Source organism: Elephantulus edwardii, unplaced genomic scaffold (assembly GCF_000299155.1).
Source record: "Elephantulus edwardii isolate Elephantulus edwardi_28Jun2011 unplaced genomic scaffold, EleEdw1.0 scaffold00080, whole genome shotgun sequence".
Taxonomy (NCBI): Eukaryota; Metazoa; Chordata; class Mammalia; order Macroscelidea; family Macroscelididae; genus Elephantulus; species Elephantulus edwardii.
The window spans coordinates 8,166,676-8,188,483 of NW_006399830.1; the positions used below are offsets into that span (position 1 = coordinate 8,166,676).

Sequence of the window (21,808 nt, forward strand, 5' to 3'; positions counted from 1 at the left end):
AGTGGCCTGGTTTCAGCAATAACTCAATGACTGGAATAAGCAGAAGTTAGGGGAGAGGGCGGGCGGCTCCAGACTGAAACCTGCCCGACAAGGACCATGTACCCGGATGTGAAGAGATCATGTAGAACAACACCAGGAGACCATCGGGGAGACGAGGTGATGGGTGGGTGGGAGGTGCCACAGGAGCCCTGGTGGTGCCACATTCAAGTGATGTGCCACTAACTGAGAAGTGGGCAGTTCAATCCCACCCAGTAGCACAAAGCCCTGGGGATCCACTGCTGTTAAGACGTGTTCCATCGGCTCTGCCATGGGCTTGTGTCACGGAAACCGTCCAACCAGGTTTCCAAGACTAAATTCTAACAGGAGGAGACTCCAGCTTGCTCTCAGGGAGGCTGTGGATCCAAACCACTGACCTTTGGGTTTGCAGCTCTATCACCAGGCTCCTTCCCAGGGGAATGAATACACCTAGGTGTGAATATAGTCTATACTCACTCTTGATAAGACTTAGCCAGGACAAACCTATCTTGACTGCCCATCAGCAAAGGCAGTGATGGCACGTGACTGCTGCTGTTTCTAAGGGTCTAAGTGCCGCTGCAGGGGGCCTCACGCTCGCTCTCTGACCCTCACCCTAACCTTTCCCAGACTGCTGGTTTTCCTCAAGGACTGGTCCCTCCTCACAGCATGCCTCAAGGATGTAAGACAAAGGGCCACCATCCTTGACTCTCTTTAGAAAGCTTCACTGACTACATACATGCCTCTAAGTCTGGCCCCAGGACCAGCAGACTCAGCGTCACCTAGAAATGGAAAATCCCAAGCCCGTCTCCAAAATGTAAGCCCACTGCTGTGCAGGCAAGCTGAGCTCAGGACGGCCCTTCATGTGATCATCGCGGAGGAAACTACTGCACAGCTTACTCCATGGAGCACTGGGTGGATTCGAACCATGACCTTCTGATACACAGTACAACATGCTACAATTACGACACAACTCCTGGGGCCCAGCTATCTGTGTCGTAAGCTCTCTAGATGACTCGGATGTATGCAAAACTTTAAGAACTATGATGTTAACAAGTCTTGGGAGATGCTATGAAAATGTTAATATTGAAGTGACTAACTTTTTAGGGAATGACTTTGGGGAAGTGAGGGTGGGAGGCTGGAACAGATGCTATTTTTTATGACCTTAAAATTTTAGAATATCCACGTGTTGTTGTTGTTAGACGCCATCAAGTCACCTGTGGTTAAAAATCGCCCAGTGAACCACAGAACACAGTCCTGCCTGGTCCCACACCGCCCTCACCATGCCCGCCGGGGCATGGGCATCACTGCAATCTCTATGCCAGTCCACTCCATGGAGGCGTTGCCTCCTCTCCACCGCCCCTCTACTTTTCCAAGCATGATGTCCTTCTCCAGGGACTGGACTCTCCTGAAAATACATCCAAAGTATATGAGCCAAAGGCCATCCTTGCTTCTAAGCAGCATTTCTGCTTCATCCCTTCCAAGACGGCTCCGTCTGTCCTTCTGGTGATCTCCACAGGAGAGCTGACATGGAGAGGAGAGCAGGGAAGGTTTCGTAACCCTGCTGCCCAGTGTACTGTACAACCTTAGATGTTGCTATGCTCTCACGTGGTGTGGTGTACAAACAAAATTACACCTGCTTTACAAAACAGTAGTGGGTAATCATGGCCACTCTGCCCACCCAGCATGTTGTGACAGCCCTTCATACAGGTGGCAAGCGGGTCTCTGCCAACAAGGAGGAAATAGATAGAACAGTCTATGAAAGGTTGCTGAGCAAGCTAGCTTAGCTGGTATGGCTTAACATTGGCCCAAGGTCAAGTATGGTTCCAGCCCTGTTCAGAGGAGACAGCTGCAGACAGTACGGCCCTAACTATAGGCTTCTGCTAGCATGGGCAGCCACCTTAGACACAAGCAGGCGTATTCACAATAAAGAGAAGAGAGGGAGTGGAATTTCACAATTAGACAAGTAAATCCAGTATGGTGGCACCTTCAACATATTGGCTGCCTGTGATGAAAGGAAACCACAGGGCTGCGCAGTAAAGTGCCGGCCAGCGCGGAGCTGCCAGGCAGGCGTCCATTCCACTCAAGAGTTTCTGCGGAGCATCTCAACATTTACGAAAAGCTCTGGCTGCCAAAAGGCTCTCCCTGCGTCTAGATCAGCAGCTGTCTCTGTCAGCATCGCTGGGAAGGGTGTTCCCACCCAGAGAGAACGCAGCGCCCAGCCCTGGAGTTCCCGATTCGGAGTATGCGTGAGAACCTGCAAATCCAAGGACGCAGACGCTTGGGAGGAGGCTGGCTGGGGCCTGCACCTTGACAACTGTGGGTCCAGACCCAATCCTGCACTGGAGCTCCAGCTACTCACGGGTGGGCTATCCGGTAAGCATAGACTCATGTGTGCTTACCGGCTAATCTGCAGGGTACACTTTCACATCATTATTTTCTTTCCCCATCACATCAAAGATTCTGCTTTTAGGGATGGCTGCTGCATCTCTCTTCGAACCTCACAGGACCTGCCTGCACAATCAAAGCCTCTCTCAGGGTCAGGAAAGTGCAACTATGACACAGAGAGAAGGGGAGGGGTCCAATGCTGACACTCCTGGAGCGTGCCGGCCGGACCTGTGAGCTGACAGAGGCTGGAACAGAGGCGGTCTACCGGGGCAAGATGGGTAGCGATGGCGGTTTCTCTCCACCCAGCTTTTGCCACACATGCAAATGGCCACCAGCCCTTGAGACTCCCCCTCTGCAGTCCTGCCCCACCTGCCCGCCCCACGCAGCACCCTCCCCGCCTGCTCTCGGCTGTCAGCTGTTCACCTGTATGGAAATGACAGCCACTTGTCACGGTTTCCGGGAGCGGCCCCACTTGCAGCGGTAACTAGCATGCCGTTTCTAAAGCTGTCACTCTCTGGTGTCAGCACAGGCCCCTGTTCAAAGATGCGCTGTGACACGAGTGAGGCAGCGCAGTGGCTGTGACTGCCGCCGAGTCCTCTGTGCCGCGACAAGCGATGGCAGCTGCTCGGCGCCCGGGGTTTGTTCCACCCAATTATTTGTTTGTCGCTCGCAGGCCCAGGCGCCGAGCAGGTACTGACTGTGGAGGTATTTTTGGCCTGGCGCACAGGCGGCAAGCATAATGAGGCCCTCAGGTGAAGTCGATTTTGTCAGTTAGGTGCTCCGATGATGTGCAGGCGAGAAGCCCGAGTAGCAATTAGGCTATTTGACTAAGATGAGATAGCTGGCAGGGCGCTGGGAAGCCGCAGGAAAGTCGGCCTGAACTTTTAAAGCTCAAGAAAACCCTCGGAGTAGGCAGTTTGCAAGTTTGTCCAGGAGCGAGGACAGACCAGACCCTGTGAGAACGTTCTAGACAGGGACCCCAGCAGGCTGGAGGCCAAGCCAAGAGGGGCCTCTTGGGGGAGGCCCAGGCCCAGCACAGGTGATAGGTCATGAGGTAAATTCCACACACTTCTGAAGGGCCAAGCCTGAGTCCATCTCTGGCCCTGATGCCACATCTCCTATTAAGGCAAGGGTTTCTGTTTCCCGTGGGAGAGGAAAGCTAACTGGATGGATGGCCACTGCCTGGGAACTATACAAGGCCACGTGGTCCTGCAAATAAGGGAACAACACACACACAAGCAAGCAAGCAAGGGGCCCGGGGATGGTGGGCAAATGGTTAATGAGCCGGGCTATGAATGCAAAGGCTGGAAGTTTGAGTCTACCCAGAGACACCTCAAGAGCAAGGCCTAGTGAGTAATAGATCAGCTGCTGGAAGCAGAGGGGACAGATCCACGGACAGGCATGGGGTCCCCACGAGGGAGAGTCAGTTCCATGGCGACTGGTCAATCTTTACTTCCTGCTGTGGAAGAAGTGTCATTATTTTTTTATTTTTTTTTTTTAAATTTAGTAAAACAAAATATGCAAACAAAAAAGGAACAACTGAGCTTAAAATATGCTGCCAACTTAACAGCAGAGCTAAAACAGCAGCGTTTTCCAGGCCTGGCCCCCGGTGTTTCTAACGTTTCTTATGTTTATCAGTTTCAGAAAGGAAGGCGGATGACATAGAAGAGAATTCTGAAACCGACAGGGTTACTGATGCTGTAAATCTTTACAGGAAGAGAGGGCTCGCCTTTCTCCTGTGGAGGGGCTGGTGGAGTCAAACCTCTGACCTCCGGGTTAGCAGCCCAGCGTGTGCCACACCAAGCCAGCATTTAGAGTCAAATTCTCCCTAAAGGACACATGGCGGATTTGGAAACAATAAAATAAAGCCACTCCCCCTTAGATCCATTCACAATTTTAGCTTGTGTCACCTCCTGCAATTGTTGGGTGCCGTCAAGTGTGACTCACAATGACCCTTTGAACAACAGAACTGATTCCTGTCTATCCCGTGCCATCATCACCAACTCTGATCACTACTGTGGTTAAGCACGACAGAGTTGAGTAAGAACCCATAGAGACCGTATGAACAGAGACCTGAACCCTGTCCTAGCCTGTGCCGTCCTCACACTTCCTGACACGATTAAGTCCGGAGCAGTCACTGTGTCAATCCACCTGGTTGCGGGTCTTCCTCTCCTCTGCCTTCCCAAGCATGATGTCCCTCTCTCCAAGGAATAGCCTCTCTTAGCAACATACCCCAAGCATGAGACGAAGCTCCAACATCTTTCCGTCCACTCTGGCTGCACCTTCTCTAAGATATGTTTGTTCTGTTGGTACTCCATGGGATATTCAGCACTCCAACACCACAGCTCAAAGGTATCAATTCTTCTTCTGTCCACCTTATTCATTTTCCAGCTCTCAGATGCATTGCAAGTGATCAGAAAGACCGTGGCCTAAATCAGATGTACCCTAGTCCTCAAGCTGACGTCACTGCTCCTCAACAATGTGGAGAAGTCACTGACTGTGGTATCAAGGGAGGTAACTGTAGATCCAAGTACAATGAAGTTGACAGTTTCAATCCTTCCTCCATCTATCATGATGTTACCTACAGGTCCTGTGGTAAGAATTTTTGTTTTGTTGACGTTGAGATGTAATCCATATTGAAGACGCTGATCACTAAGTTCCAAGAGTTTTCTTTCCTGTACTTTGCTCTAAGACACAGAGCTGTCACTATCCCAAAAGCCGAGCTTCTCTCAGTTCCAATCTATCAGCAGCCGCTTGGGAGAGAGGGACAAGCAGTCTCCTCTCATGAGATTTATAGCTGTGAAAAGACACTGCAGGGTCAGCTACAAGTGCATTCTGTTCAATGTTAACAATTTTTTCCTTCCAAGTTTGTTCGCTCTAAAAGGTGTCCTGCCCCCTAGAAGATGCAAAAAGGCTGTGAACAAAGTAAAAATCCAGACAGCTGCAAGAGTGGAAGGGAGGGGTTAAAGATGTCTTCTCATCATCTCCTGGCAGAAGGAGGGATTAAGGCAGCTTCCTCAAGACGGCCTAGGAGAGCGACTGCTTGGCCTGGGAGAGCCTGCTGACGGCTCTAGGTGGACGGCGAGGTGAGTCTTTCTCTCGGTTAGCTGCAACGGTCCACTGCAGCCTTTGAATGCACACAGGTGACAGGGACTGTCCCCCACAAACAGGCTGCCTGGCCTGGCAGTGCACCCTCAGGCAAGGACTTCCTGTGGGCGTCTACCTGGAAGCAATCCCTCTTGAAAGGATGGAGAGGGTTGGAGCTTTGCTTCAGAAGTCAAGTTCAATGGAAACGCCCTCCTGCCTCCAAATGCTTTTGATATACACTGTGGTTTCACAAACATTTCCTAAGCTGATAAAGCCTCTTTTTAACCATCACCCAAGAAGAGGCAAACAAGCAGGGGAGCCTTTGGAGTTGCTATTCTTGATCTACTAGCTGCTGGGCAGATGGACACAGGATGAAGATGGACCCAAGACAACCTCAAAGAAATGTTCAAGCTCGTTCCTCTCCTCCTCAATCCACAAAGGTTCAGCCCCCTTGTCCCTCGAGGATACATTTTACAGAGATTCAACATTATGGAGGAAAAGAGAAATGTACACAGCCTATATGCTCACAAGTCGAGGACTGAGGGTGGGGGAGGTACTGGCTACAGCCCAGCACTTCTTTCAAAGACAAGCGTTCCCAATGCCATCCTAGCTGGGAGGAATGGCACTTGTCGTCTGCACCAGCATCCACTTACTGGAGAAGATTGGAGCTTGCTCTGGCCTTCAGAATTGGAAGGGCTCTTGGAGTTCATCCAATCTTCTCATATTAGCAGGAAAAACAAGACCTATAGAATGATTTTCATGATGTTACAGGTGGCCTTGCTCAAACTTGACCCTGACCTGGTTCTGAAAGTTGTACCTGACCAGCGGCAACCCCACCAGCTAGATCCGAGCACTGCGGCAGACATGGAGACAAGCATATCTACCATGGGGAACATCCAGCGTGGTGAGTCCCATGCTGGGCTTGTAGCATGAAGGCTGGCAGTTCAAACCCACCATCTGCTCCGTGGGAGAAAGCTGGCAGTCTCCTCCCATACAGATTTATAGCTTTGGAAATCCGATGTGGGCGATAGGGGTCCAAATCAGCTCAAGGTGGGACCCCCCCCCACCGCATGTGTTTTGTAAAACATCCTTAAGATGCTGCACCCACTAAATCCCACTCATTTCAAGAGAGTGTCAGCCTTTAAAGGCGTCCTGGTGGCACAGTCTGTAGACAGGGACACTACTAAATCAAAGGTGAGCAGTTCAAACCCACAAGCTGCTCCACAGAAGAAAGATGGCCAATCTCCTCCTTTGTTATCTCCAGTCTCTGAAAACCCCCCAGAGGGTCAGCTAGGAGTCATTTCTATTCGATGAAGGAGAGGGCTGAGGCTAAGGATTGGTAAGAAAATGGGAAGGCTCAATGGTGAGGCCTTGGTCACACAGTGGGCCCCAGCGAACATAGCTCACGGCTTTCTGAAGTGACTGACGTGTCCTCAGACTACTCAGAGCTAATCCATTCCTGTCTGCACACCTTCCAGGGGTGAGCTTAGAAAAGTCTCCAGGCTGCATGGAGCCCTGGTGGTGCTGTGAGTGGACGGCCAGCGGCTGGAACCCACCAGCTGCTCTGCAGGAGAGAGACTAAGCGGTCTCACGCTGCAAAGAGCCTAGAAACCCCTTGGAGACGCACCAGGAGTCCTACCAGAATCAAGAGCTGTGGGATGAATATTTTCCCCCTTAAAAACAGGTAGCTTCCTCTGCCGTGACACCATTTAAAAGTCTCTTTCAGCACATATTGGGTCGCTTAACAAAAGACTGGCAGTTGGAAAGCAACAATATCTACCAGAAGAAAGAAGGGAACAGGTAGCACAGTGGGTTACATGTTGGGCTTTAAGCCTAAGGTCGGCTGTTCGAACCCACCTGTCTCCTCCCATAAATGTTCACACCTGGGAGACAGCAGTGAACATTGCTGCTAATATGCACCGTGTTTACGGTACGTAACAGTTAACGTGATTTGTTCACCGCTGTGTCTCCCCAAGAGCCGGAAGATGGCTTGGCACATAGTAGGTGCTCAGTACTCTCTGATGAAGGTAAGAATGAAAGCAGTATGGTCTTCATTCTTAAAGCTCCTCAAGGCGGCACAGGGGTGAAGCCAAGCCATTAGCCAAAGGGCTGTTGGCTTGAACCCTTAGAGCGGCACCTCTGGAAAGAGCCCTGGTGACCTCTTCAGAAGAGTGCGGCCGTGGGAACGCCACGGAGTGCAGTTCTGCTCCGAGTCACACGGGGCGCCATGACTCAGCCTGATACCAACTGGGGTTTGCCTTCCACTGAAGGAGCACACCGAAGTCCCATATGTAAAAGCTGGCACATCCAATTTCAGAAGGATCTTTGTCTACCTGAGGTTTATGGAGACAGAAGCCTTCCCGGATCAGCCTAAGAGATGCACACTCGGATAACTGAAAATTGGTATCAAACAAGAGGAATTACACGGTAGGATGTGGGTGAGAGGAGCTTTCCCGTGGAAAAGCCTTTCCCGGCTATCAACAGATAATGAGAAAATGATGTAATCTTGGCTAAAATTAGGTTTTAGTGATACTCTGTTGAGAGATGTGAAAGGTGATAGAGAAGAGGGGAAAATGTTTTCCAAGTGGCTTTTAAAGGCCGCCAAATATAACTGCCTCCCACATCAGTCTATTAGCGGGTACACTTGAGACGCTTCCCTCTTCAAAGGGCCTCTCAGAGCCGCAGTGATATGCTCTCGGCCTCCTCCTCCACAGGACGGGGTTTACCAGGGGCAGGGAGGCAGCGCCGGGCGCCTGCAGGCCACCACTCCAGGAACGGACAGTGGGGTGTGCACGGATGTCAGCGGTTACCAGGGAAATGGCCCTGAAAAAACCCCAAGCCATCTCCAATGAAACCAGGCCGAGCAGAGAAGAGGATCCACTCAGAGGCACAGGGAGTGGACAAAGGTGGAGGTGAAGAAGCCAGAAATGCTCAAAGTGGTGACGGTGACAGGCTGCACTTCTCAGGCTGAGGTGCCACGAGACACCACCTCACTAAAGTGGGGTTCAGACCAGCCTGCAGAAGGCCACAGACCTTGTTGGGGGTTGACCTCAGTGTCCTGTGGTGAACACCCCACTGCCAGGGCTTGAGCTTCCCTTCACCAGCACTAACACGGCTGTCGACCTGCCTCCTCACTCCCTAGCTGTGAGCCAGTCTCCTCATTTGAAAGAAGGCGACCTCACGCCATTACATAAACGGCCTACCTGTATCCAATGGAGTGGCCGGGAGATTTGACTCTCCAATGTTTTCTTAGCAATGGAACATTTAGTGTGCCACCCAGGCCTCTTTCAGGTCACATAAAGTCAAATCCAAATCCACCAGCCCACACTTAGCTGAGTCAGTTCCAACTCATTTCCACTCTCCATTAAATTTCCAAGGCCTTGAATCTCTCTGGAAATGGACCAGCCATCTTTTTTGCTGGGGAGCACATTTGAACTGCGGACCTTTCAGTTAGCAGGCCAACACAACATACACTAACAATGCTTTGCAGCCCCGCCTTTGCAGGGATCACACTCCCGGATTAATTAGGCCACATGTGGGCGTCTACCCTCTGGGACACCTCGAATTCTCAAAGTCATCGCTGCATTCCTGAGTTGCCTTGCCCCTTAGTCCCTGTAAGCCAGCAGTAAGCTGGACCAGGTATAAACGATAACAAGGTAATTAATTTCTTCACGATCTACCCGATCTCATTTAACAGAGGTGCCAAGCAAATGGCTATTAATCAAACAGGTTGCTGAAGGAAAAGCCTAGACTATTCTAACCTCCTTGCCCCCATGCATTCTCACCAACAAGTGAGAAGGGACAGATATGTGCGTTTCTTGTCATTTCCTTCCAGGTCCATCCCCCAGCGGTGGGCGGAGTCTTCCTGCTCCCAATGCAGGCAGGCTTGGTCATGTGGCCTGCTCTGGCCAATGAGATGGTGGCGAACAATGCCTTGTGTAAACCACCCCGTAAGCATCCTGTATCTGTATCTCTGCTCTCTGCCCTCTCCCATCATGACGCTGGTTTAGATCTGAGAATAAAAGACTGGGGACGCTGCGGCCGACACCTGATGCGAGTGGCATGTCTGCTGTAAGCCCGAGTTATTTTGTTACTGCAGCATCACGCGGACAAGCGGACTCACACACCCGGTAACTGGCCAGAGGAGCCCAGACCGGCCCAAGAAGCAGTCCTGCGCTTCCTAGTGGCTGTGCCCTGTGGACCCTAACTTTCAACACACGCTGCACCCCTTGGCTCTTTCCCCCCAGAGTCTCCAGGAGCAGTGCGTTTATTTATTTTTCTAGTCTTAGATGCTGCTGACGTTGAGAACTTACTCAAATGGAACATTCCACACCAGAGACCTGACAGATCACCCCAGGGGACAGAGCACCCCTGGGGAGAGAGCACCCCAAGGGAACTGGTTCCACAGCTACCCCAGGGGGCAGAGAGGTTGGAAATCAATTCTAGAAGTGGAAGCAGGGGTATGGTCAGCTCTAGATAATGGGTTGTGCTGGGCTGCTAATAGGAGAAAGGTCCCTAGTTCAAACCACTGGCCTCTCAAAGGAAGAAACGGGCAGCCTGTGTCTGTCCAGATTTCCAGCACCGGAAACAGGATGGAGAGTGACCACTAGCAGGCACTGACTGACAGGACGGCGGGAAATGCTCTCGTGTGTGTGTGTGTGTGTGTGTGTGTGTGTGTGTGTGAGATCTAGGGATAAACTGATCCACAAATACCAATTCATGGACTGTCTTACACAAATAGGCCTCAAGAGGCTGTCTCCCCACAGTGCAGCCTTGCTCAGAAGGGACAATGCTGGGTGCTGTCTCTTCAGCCCTGTATGACCGAGGAGAACAGGCCTAACAGGTTTCCCAGAGTGGCTCAAGTGTGTCCGAGACAGTGAGGATGGCACAGTTAGGGACGGGACAGATTCAGGTCTACTGTTCAAAGGGTCTCTGTGAATCATGCAGGACTCAGAGGAATCTAACAACTAACAAGAGTATTTTTATGGGAGTAAATTGCCAGGTCTCCTCTCTTACTGAAGATGGAGTTGAACCATCAAAGTTAACTGCTTAACCAGACACCAGCGGAATGGAACCCACTTCCTGCCAGGGTGGATTCTCACTGGTAGCGATCCCATAGGGATCCCATAGGTAGGATCCCACAGCGATCCCACAGGAAGTCGCCCTGCCTGCGTTTCCAAGCTGTGAGTCTTCACGGGGCTGCCCTCGTCGTCCTCCCATGGGCGTTGTGATCAGCACCAGGAGCTTTAGCCACGGTGCCACCTGGGCTCCTGGGTGGGTGGGAAGCAAGGCTACGCTCTCCCTGATGAATTCACAAAGGGAATCTTCCATAGAGCACATGTCTCCATGGACTGGGAAGTAAGGAATGCCTGGTGGCCTAGTGTACAAGGTATTGGGCTGCTGACCCCAAGATTGGCGGTTCAAGTCCACCAGCCGCTCCATGGGAGAAGGATGGGCACACAGCCTCAGAAATGCGATGGAGGGTCGGAATCAACTCAACGGCAGAGGACTGGGTCGGTTTACACTGGGAAGCGGGTAAAACAGCCCCACGGCTGCTCTCAAAACCAGAGACACCTGAGAGAATGTTCGGCCACCGTGAAATTACAAAACTACTGCTGAGTTCACTCCACCAGTGGTAACAGGTCCGAGAAGTGCAAACCATTGAGGTGGGACGCCAGCACGAGTTCCTTCACCAGGTTTGCTGGATTCACAGTGTCCCAAAGCTGGGTCCCCAGACCGCGCATCACTGTGTTTGCAAAATAAATTCCAGGCAGGAGCAAATCAGACTTGTGCACAGGAAAGGAAAGAATTCTTATGCAAGCAGCACAACAATGGAGTTTTATCTTATCTGAGAAACTTACTGCGCTTGCCTGCCTGTGTTTTACTGCCAAAATAAAATAAATGGAATCAGCTCGCACATGATAACATGCTCTCTCCTAACTCACACTAATTGCTTGGCTAATTGATGTTTGTTGAACTTTCTCCATTTCATTGAGTGATTAGGTACAAAGCTAACAGTTGACATCTGTAGGCGCTTAACTGGCGTCTGTAATTACTGTTAATGTTAAATAATTGTTAGTTAATTGGAGTGGTAACTGACTGAATGGAATCCAGATTGTGAAGCAAAAAAGAAACCTAGTTAAATAAACATACATTTTCAGAGAAAACAACATTTTTTGGCAGTTGTCAGAGAGGAGAAATAAACCAGAGACCAAAGGCGAGCCCCTGGCTCCCCCGTGCAGGAAACATGAGTTTGGGTTTAAGTCCTCCAAGTTCCACAGAGTTGTGTGCCTGGGGAAATGCCAGATCATCAACTGTTCTCATTTCTGCCTCTCAAGACCTGATGTGACTTAAAAAAAAAAATACTCACTGTCTATTACTTTCTCAGACAACCAGATATTATACCACTGACTGAACAAAACAAAAAGTCTGTATGGGTTCGGAAGACAAGCCAGTTCACACTCAAGCTTTCTACCCCCATCTGTAAGCAAGCAGAGAATTCTATCACAGAGCCACACCAATTACCCAATTTTAAAAAAGCAAACCCAAGGCCTATTTGAGAGGGTTGGAAAGTAAACAAGGTAGCATTTTAGAATGGGACTCAAGCTTGAAATTCTAAAAGAAGCTGTAGCCTACTCCCTGTCAGCCAGGAACCTGGCTTCACAGAGCTCACCAGCACAGGCCCTCCCATACCTTCATCTGCATAACTGTACCTTCAATCAGCAGTGGATCAAGGCAGTAAGGTGGGTGTGTCTGTGTAACAACTAAGTGGTCAAAACCCTTCTTCAAGGCTAAGAGGGAACTTGAATGTGCTGTTTATATAGCATTTACACTATATTACCACATAATACCAAAGAGTTCTGTAGGGAGTTCTGCTGCTAGCCTCAAAGAGATGCCTCTGGTGATTCAAATCTCTGGCTCCGAAGGAGAAAGATGGGCAATTTCCTCAGCTTTACAGCCTCTGAAAACCAGAGGGATTGCAAGCTCTGAGCCAGGTCCAACCTGCTAGCAATGAGTTTGAGGGTTTTGTTTTGTGTTCTACTACATTGTATTAGGTATCATAATAATTTTAAGATGATTTCAAACATATGAGAGGATGTGTGAGCCTTATACACAAATATACTGAGTTTTACACAGGATTTGAGCATCTGGGGATTCTGGTATCCAAGGTGGGTTTCTCCCATGGATAATGAGCACAAAGGTACCGTTGAAGTTTCTACCCCAAAGATATATCATCAAAAAGACCTAAAAACAACCAGTTAACACATTGCCACACCCTTAATTGACAGCCGTGCTTAGAAACACATTTACTGTCCCAAAACATTTCCAGGGAGGTGAATTTTTATGAAGCACACTGCCACCTTTCTCCTACAGTGCAGTTGGTGGATTTGAACTATCAACCTTTCAACTAGTAGCTGAATGTTTCATCAGAGTCACAAGGGTTTCATAAGAGAGAAAGTTCCAAGTCAGACTCTGAAGGATTTACAAATTTAGAGCAGTGATATCCTCCAAATCTTTTTGGATTCCACTTCTATCAAGATTCAAACACCTGGAATAGCTTCACCTAAACTCTGAAGAGGAAACCCAACATTTACACACAATTCCTCACCCTTTTCACTCACAGGTTCAACCCAAGACCCTGGCCCAGGGATGGAAAACGATGGGAAGGAACTGCAGACCCTTCCTAGGGCTTTCTCAATAACCATAAGGCATCTGTTTCCAAGAATTCCCCAGGCATAATCCTAGACAACAAATTCTGTATGTAAGAGTAAGCTTCTATAGGAAGGTCAATTTCCATAACAAAGGGAACTGATTGCATGCTATTTGCAGCTCCAAGTGGGAGGAGGAACAGAACCACTCATAACTCCTTTGTCTGGAATCAAGCACCAATTACCCCTCAACAGCATTCAACTCTCCAAGCAGCAGACAGCCTGAAGGCTCAGAGGAGAAAGAAAAGGAAGAAAGGCCAGCTTCTTCTCTTTCCCTTCTGTAAAATTTAGCATAGATCACAAGCCTTCCTCATCCCCCAAATAAGCCAAATTTACAGTTTCAAACTGGTTTGGTTTACTCTTTGGCAAATCAAGGTGATTTACCCAACAGCTTTCTTGTAACCAAGTCTAAGACACTACAATGGTTTCTGTATGTTCACTGCAGACGGATTTTCAACTCAAAACACTCCTAATTTAAAAGAAAAAAGAAACCATCCTAGGCAATGGTATTAGTCTCACCTACATGAAAAACTATTTTTAGAAGAGGGACTTTTAAACCAAAACTAGTGAAGGCCTTCTCTTCTTGGAGGACTCTCACTGCCATCAGGTACGTTTGAAAGCTGGACAATGAATAAGGAAGATTCAAACCGCTGACACTCTGAATTATGGTGTTGGTGAATGACACCATCAACTCCTAGAACAAGCAAAGCTGTCTTGTAAGATATACAGCCAGAAGGTTCCTCAGAAGTGAGGATGATGAGACTTCATCTCACACTCTCAGAGCATGTCATCAAGAGAGACCAGTCTCTGGGGGAAGGACATTATGAAGGTCAGCGAAACAGAAAAGTCATCAATGGAAGTCCTGACAGTGGCTTCAGCGATGGGCAGAAAACCGGCAGTGGCTCTGAGGATAAATGGTGTCTTATCTTGGCAAAAGGGTCGCTGTGAGTGGGAGCCAGGCTCAATGGCACTTAGCAGCCACCAACGCCCAGCACGTCAGAGGTGCTGCATTCAGCCAAGCGCTCAGCTAAGTCAGACCCAGGTGGAGGGAAGAGGCGGACAGAGAGAACCACAGGACCAAGAGAGCCACAGGCCCGACAGAGCCACAGGGCCCACGGAGCCACAGGACCATCACCGCAGGCACTGCTCATTGCCACCTGCCTGGGTTGCAGATTAGAACCTGGAAGAGAAGCCTCTGAGACAAGAGGGGGACAGCTATTCAAGCCCTGGTCATCTCCCTCCAAAAAAGTCAGCCAATGGGAACCGAGCAGCCCAGTGCCACTGCATGAGGGGGCTGCCTGACAGCGTGCGCTTGTCACCACACCCACAGAAGGGATCACTGGCCGCTATTCTTACTCTGCACAACTTGGCCCTGCGACAATTACAGTCTGGACTTTGATGGCGGGAGGACGAGATACCACGAAGGGAAACGTGTCTTCCGCGCTTGTGTCTATACATAAAGTGGCGGCACACATAAGACAGGCGAGTGCATGCTGTCCATCCAGAGTTAGCTGGAATGTTCCCGTCAGCAACAAAGCCTCCAGAAATGGGACCACTGCCTCTACACGACTGCTGCCTCTACATGAGTTTAACCAACTACAGAGACAATGGTTCCAACTGCCAGTCAGTCAATCTCTGAATTGGTCTCACTGGGAAAATTAATTTTTTTTCCTTTGGCAGATGGTTGAGTCACAAAGACAGAAGGATTCATAAAAATCACACATGAACATCCTGTAAACATTTAAACACATAAAGATTAAATAAAGCAACCATGACCTTGATTAAAGTTAAACTCCCTTTTCATGTTTACAGCCTTGAGCCTTGCCCAGAGTCCCACCTCTTTCAAAAGATCTGGTTCTTACAGGACACTCGAGCTCTGTGTACATTTATAACAGGTGTGTTGCTTAACTGATTTGAAAATGAGAAGAAATGGCATCAGGAGAAAGACCTGGAACTTCAAAGCCTCTGGGGTCTGCTCTGAATTGGGGTGGGGTGATACAATATATACAAAGTGGATAAGGAAAGATACGATGTATAACATGCTCAGTGGATCTGCTGTTTTCTATCCCTTTCTTGGCAGTTAATTCTTTCATCTCCACTAAAGATGCTGGCCCCAGACTAGGAGGTAATGCCATGATGGAAAACCTGACCTTTAGGAGGTTAAATGACGCGTCCAAGCCAACATACCAGGCTGGCGGGACCAGAGCCAGGGCCCCACTCCTGCTGCCCAGAGCATCACCTCCCAGCCTGCACAGACCAAGATCAAAGCTGCTCCCAGCATCAGCTGTGAGATTAGCACTGCCCTCCCATGGTGAAATTTTATGGAGCAAATCTGCCTGCCACCAGGCTTGGCCGCATAATCTCAACAGCAGCTTATGGAGGGCTGGAGCGCTGTCAGCCTCCTGAGAGGCAGAGGTGATATGTGGCTTTAAACATCTGGAGGTGGAGGGATACACGTGTCAGCTTCTTGTTAGGCTGTTCAGTAAGCCAGGGCTTTGAAGATTTCCCCAGAAGCGCTTGCTACCTGGTGTCAGTGTGCCCTTTCTCACAACGCATTTTATTGCTCTTGGCTAAGACGGCTGGACAAAGGCTGCAGACCTGACTCTGGGGCAGGCAGACCGCTGTGCAGGAGAACTTGAACTTGATGTGTGTGAAGCTGACAGTTCCTTGAAGGCCCTGTCAACCAGCCATCCAGCAAACACTACCCGGAGTGAAAACAGAACAGCAGTCTGCACCTGTCTCCGAGCAATTATTGACATTATCTTGACATTATCGCCATACAATGGGTCTCTTTTTGAAGTTGTTTTCCTGATATTTAGCAGTTTGAATGCTAATCCCCTTAACAAAACTGTCCCCAAAGCTGCCCCCTCCCCTTTCACCTCCTCTCCAGGGAGGAGGGGGAGGGGCTGGGTACCAGTCTGCTTGGCAGCACCTGGACTCACAGTGATCCAGGCTCTTGTCATTCATGTTACCACCAAGAATTAGCACAAGGCATTAAGGGAGGAGAAAAGAAAGGCCATTTTGATGGAAATAAGGGGCAAAGGAATAATCTGCCATCAAGCCAAATGCTTATTTGTGTATGGTTTCCCAAGCAAAGCTTAGAAAAGCCTCTGTTGATTTTCATGTACACAAAGAAAGGTAATCCTTTCAAGGCGACTAAATCACTCCCTGAAAAAAGCAGCTCAGAAAAAAAGGCACCCTGTCAGGGGGACTATTCACCACCAAATAGATGCCACAAATCACCCTCGGTAAGTAAACAAAAATAAGCATGTGGGAAATGTTTGATTGGAGAAGGGAAGGAAGCCGGGCAGAGGCAGAGGGCAGAGACACAGGGGCGCTATTTCATCAATCATGCTCCGGAGAGAACCTTCTAGCCAGCGCCAGGCCGGCCACCACCACCTCAATGCAGATCCCACAGGCAAGTAGTCCCAACTAGAAGGGTTTGATCTCTGCAAACGGAAGCACATTCCAAAGCCACTAATGGCAAATTAGCAAAAAAAAAAAATGCTGGGAGTCCTGAGGGTGGGAGGTGAAGGTCCCAGAAAGCCAGGGGATCCTCCTAGTGGCCAGACCAACCAACCCTCCCGCCCCATCTCGCTCACAGCATCACTGTCTACTCTCCTCTCATCCAAACGAGCAATCAGCAATTAGGCATTTTGATACACGAGTCTCCTTTACTGGCTTTTAGCATTACGGGCACCAAATTGATGCAAACTTGCACTCCATCAAAAGATATGATGTAATATAAAACTGGAGCATTGCATTACGCAATAAAAAAAAGATAAAAATTCAATGTGGCAGTAATTCTGGGAGTCAAGAGCAAGCACAGAGGCATCTACACCTTGAGGGAATGTTAAACATCACGTACTATTAAAAGTGCCATGAGTTCAAATTCAGAACTCATCAGGAAACATACTCCAAATAACTAACTGCTGTTAGAAACGTGTCTTATCAGCCAGCTAGCCTGGAAAACTCGAACAGGTCAGAGTGGTTTTGAATTTCACATTTTGCCTGCCCAACTCCATCCATCCAAGTGCTACCAAGTGTCTCGGATGCCACAATAGTCAGATACCCAGAAAGCACTCCTGCAATCGGCAATCATCACTCCAAGCCCCAACTGGGGCTCTCCCAGGGGGGAAAGAAGGATCCCATACCTCATCCAATTTCCACCTTTCAAAGTATTCATTTTTGCAAACCCAGCAACGAGAAACTCCCCAAAATTTCATTAGTGCCAACAGTACTGTTACAAATGAAAACTGCCTAGAAACCTATTGGCAATGATTTAAGGTACATTTGCCTTTAATGTACTGCTCCGTCATTAGCCTCTCCTACTCACTATTGCTGTTTGGAAGAAATTAATGGGAGAGTGCGTATTTAAATTTTGCCCTCTTGCTCATTTATTCACTTTATGGAAAGCGCACAGCAGAGGAACGCTTTGGTTTATGACCAGAACACTGTGAATACCAAGCATTCGCTGGTTATTATAGTGTGCAGCACAAATTTGCTATTTATAGTTTACTGAGTGCTGGGTGGTTGGTAAGGAACAAGTTAAGGCATTTTGAAAACTATTACTCTCCATTACAGCTTCCAACACCAAATTAATTTAAATAAGGATTCAATGTATTCTCTTAAAGATTAATTGGTTTTCAATGCATGATACACACAAAAAGCATACTCTGTCTCCATCAAAGTCACCACACAGGCCCAGCTCCAGAATGCAAAAAGAAAGACATTATGTGGGCACCATTCTTCTTCCCTTGGCAACAAGAGTGAAACAAACATATCTATTAAAAAAGCTTTTACTCAGGGTAATTAAAAGAGTCTTACCTTTGTTTACAACAGTGTTGAAGAGTTTTTCAGAGTTGGCATCAGATGCCTGTAAAACAAGAAGGGGGGGATGTTACTGTCGTTAATATTGCCATAGTTGTCACCCCCATCACCAGCCCCTCTTATTTTAAGTCAATTTACTACATGTTGGAAAGGCAGACATGGAAATCAGCAGTTCCCCAAATCATCCACTAGGTGGAGCAAGTTGACTGCAGGAGAGAGACCTGCAGTGCAGCTATTTGCTGGGGGGAAAAAGATTTTTTAAAACGTGTCCTTATTAGACGTATTATCTGTGCAAAACATATTTCCACGAGATGATACACAAAGCAATGGGCTCATTCACGTGATGATTTTGCAATTCTGTTGACAGATCATTATGTGGGAGACGGTTCTTTACTTCATGGTATTTGCAGACATGCCTGTTTTTCAATTTTCGTTCATAAGCCAGAAATGTCTATTATTTAACGCTAAGCTCTTCCTCTTAAAAAGCATGAAGTCAGACTGCTAGGAATGAATTTTTTAAGGAGGTGCCTGATGACCTCAGGAAAGGATCAGAGGGGGTGCTTGCTCCTCTCAGGAGCCGGGAGGACCTTGGTGAGAGACACCCAGATCTGCCTCAACCCAACCACTGCTCATTCTCTAAGTGTGATTTCCTTTGACCACAGCTAGAAAGCACGACTGCTAATTATTACAGTGCCTTTAGGAAAGTGAAATAAGCCTGTTTAAGCAGCAAGACTAAAGCCAATTTAATTATACACTAATGTTCTGGAAAATAAACATCAAGTAGGCTTGGAAGAAAATGCTGTATGTGATATACCAGGCATACTGAATATTTCCCTAACTTGACACATGAAATAAAAATAAAAACTTCTCCACCCTATATTCTCAAGTTATATTTGTATTTACTTATCATGACTACACTGTATTTAGGTTTTTGCCATGCGACAAAGAAATCACCTATTTCATACTTTATATACAGATATGCATGTTTGACGGAGCAGAGCTTAGCATGTTGGATAAATATGAAAGAAATGCAAAAAATAGGGGGAATTCTAAGTGTCCCACATTCTGAATCAAGGGCCGGCTTTTAGGGACAAAGAAGATAGTCAATTTAGTCTTTCCATGTCAGACCCACAAAGACGAACGACTTCAGTCTAGTTCTGGGTGACATTTTATAGTTCTCCGTGCAAGTGATAGGGAAAGACAAAATATTGCTGTGAAGACTGTCTCCCATTATTCTATTCCTAATCTTCCTACTGTAGATTGATTCACAAGATTACAGGACGATGGAAAGAATTTATGTACAGAACAGGCAATGGAACGTGTGTATTAATGCACGAGCAGTTCTGAATAAAGCCTAACCAGATTTCTATTCTGGAGGAAACACAAAATATATACCAAGGACTAACACTGTTTGTTACAGCATCTTTTCCTAGAACAACCTGCCACAAAAACGTCTGATGAAGAGGGGAATGGGAGACAGTTATGAAAGTACAAAGCAGATGAAGAAAATTGGGTTACAACACCACAAATCACACTGATTGGCATATTGAAACATGAATGATGTTTCTAGGAATGTGAGTTTCCATGTTAAAAACTTAAGGGATCGGAATATTTCGCCACGTTCAAGGAAAAAAAGCTCTCTGAATCAAAAATATAATCAATGTAATGGTCTTATTAAGGCTTAAAAAATTTAGCTGCTATTTTAAAAAGCACTATTCTTTTATCAAATTGAAATAACCCTTGAATTTTAGGAGGTTAGTGGTAGTGGAATTACTGAGTCCAATTGGCCTACAGAAATAATGAATTCTTGCACTCCGATGCAAAAGGCCCGGGAAGGGAAGAAATGGCTCCTGGTTAAGTTTTCATTTGCACGGAGCTGTGTGTGGGAGAGCGACAGAGTGAGGAGAAGCCAGGCAGGCACAGGGAGGTTGGGCTCTCAGACCCTCACTGGCCACCTTTGTCACCTCCACCGAGCCATCTTCACAACCAAGTGATCCGATGGTGGACGTTTTAAACCCGAGGATCTGCTTATCGAGCCAGCAGCCCACAAGTTCCTAAGAAAATCATTCTGACAGGTCGTCTTCAGAGGTTAAGGGGGATGCCTTTTAATCCGTCTCCCCAGCTCTTTAAATTGCCAATCCATGTCACAAAGCCTGAAAGGAGGCTTTTGGCAACTGGGGGAGGGGATAACTAAAAACCCTCTTCCATTAAAAAAAAATAAAAAGGAAACAGCAGCAAACACAACAAAACTCAAACAAACCACACACACACCAAAAACCCCAGCGTGGACGGCACCAGGCCCTGGGTTGTCACAGGGTGGGCCGCCTTCGGCCTTCTCTAGACGCAGCTGGTTAACACCGTGGCCAGCCCACCGTTCTGAAAAGTCTGCAAACAGCTTCACAGGCAAAGTCTGCGTCTGAAGGAGAAACAACACGAATCCCCTTCCCTTTATGTCCTCGATGAAAGGAACTTCCTTTTGCTTCCGATTTGGAGGCAAGTGCGTAAACCCTCTAGCTTCTTCTCTGAGAGGGCTTCTTTTTCATTGATTTTTAGGCAGAAAGTCTGCGTTTCCTGCAACGACGGCGGGCCCTTTTCTCGGCTAGCTGCTTTGTGGTTTGTTTTTTTTTTAATCGCCAAGGACTGAGAGCGACCGGGTGAGCAGGAGGCGACTCGTCTTCGGCAACACTGCTGGGAGAGGCTTCTCGCCATCAGAACCAGGGAGGCACATTTATGCCGAAGACCTTTCCATTTCGTTGCCCATTTCATTTCCTTTAGTCCCCTTGCTCAGCTCTAGGTGGGTGGGTGGGGGTGCAGTAGTTGCATCGAAAAATGAGAACACAAAGCTCTTTTTGCCTCCTTTTCATAGGAGATGGGCGACGACTGGGTTTGGATTTATAATATTAAAAGCCCTCCAGGCGCCGTGAGCTGGCGTTTATGGAAAAGTTAAGAAGTGCAAGCGGCGGCAGGAGGCGGGGAGCGAGCCGGGAGGAGCGGGCGGTGCGCGTGCAGACCAGCCGGTGGCGGCGCGGGGTCCCCGTCCCCGCTCGGACGCAGCCCCAGGCCAGGCAGCTCCCGCCCGCCCGCAGGGGGGCTGTGGAGAGAGAGAAGGGGCGCCTCCTCCAACTTGGGCGCGAGTTGCTCCCCTGGGCTGGCCTCCAGCTCCTTTTCACTCCTTCCCAGGGACCCTGGGGACAGCGGCGCAGTGCCAGGCCGGGCCGAGGGCAGCAGGCCGCGGAGGGAGGTGCCGGCCCCGGGTCCCTCCCGGCTGCGCCGACCCCACGCGCCGTGCGCCCCGCTCGCACAAAGGCGGCGGGGGGCGCACCACGCGGAGGGGCCTGCCGCCACACCGGCCGCCGCAACAAAGACCCCGCTGACCGCCCGCACCCCGAGCCGCGTTACCTGGGCTCAAACGGGCAAGTGGTGCTGTCAGCCCCAAGTTCATGGCTCGGGTCGCGGCTGCACTCCCGCCGGGGGCTCGTCTGTGGCCCCGAGGCCACCAAAGCGCACGGTGACCAAACACCCAACTCGGCAGGGCTCCGGCGGCCGAGCCTGGCGGCGGGTCCACGCAGCCCGATCCGGAGCGAGCGGTCCTTTCGGCGCCGGCCCTCCCGCGTGCACAGCCAGCGTCCGAGGCGGGAGAGCGGCCGGGCCGCCGGCGCGGCGCGCGAGCTACGAGCGAGGCAGAGGCGGCGGCGACAGGACAAAGGAGACCATGTGCGGAGGGCGGGAGGAGCGAGCGCGCGGAGGGCGAGGCGGCTCCCCGGCGGTGCCCCGGGCTCCCC

The 21,808-nt window shown here is 49.2% G+C and overlaps 1 protein-coding gene across 1 annotated transcript in view; it reads right to left on the reverse strand.

Moving 5' to 3' along the window:
* Positions 1 to 21,808, reverse strand: part of AUTS2 (autism susceptibility candidate 2) — a 1,255,025-nt gene that overhangs the window by 73,647 nt on the left and 1,159,570 nt on the right. Inside the window, exon 8 of the mRNA XM_006889779.1 lies at positions 18,024 to 18,072. Coding sequence (XP_006889841.1) covers positions 18,024 to 18,072 — 49 coding nt within the window. The remainder of the gene's footprint in view (positions 1 to 18,023; positions 18,073 to 21,808) is intronic.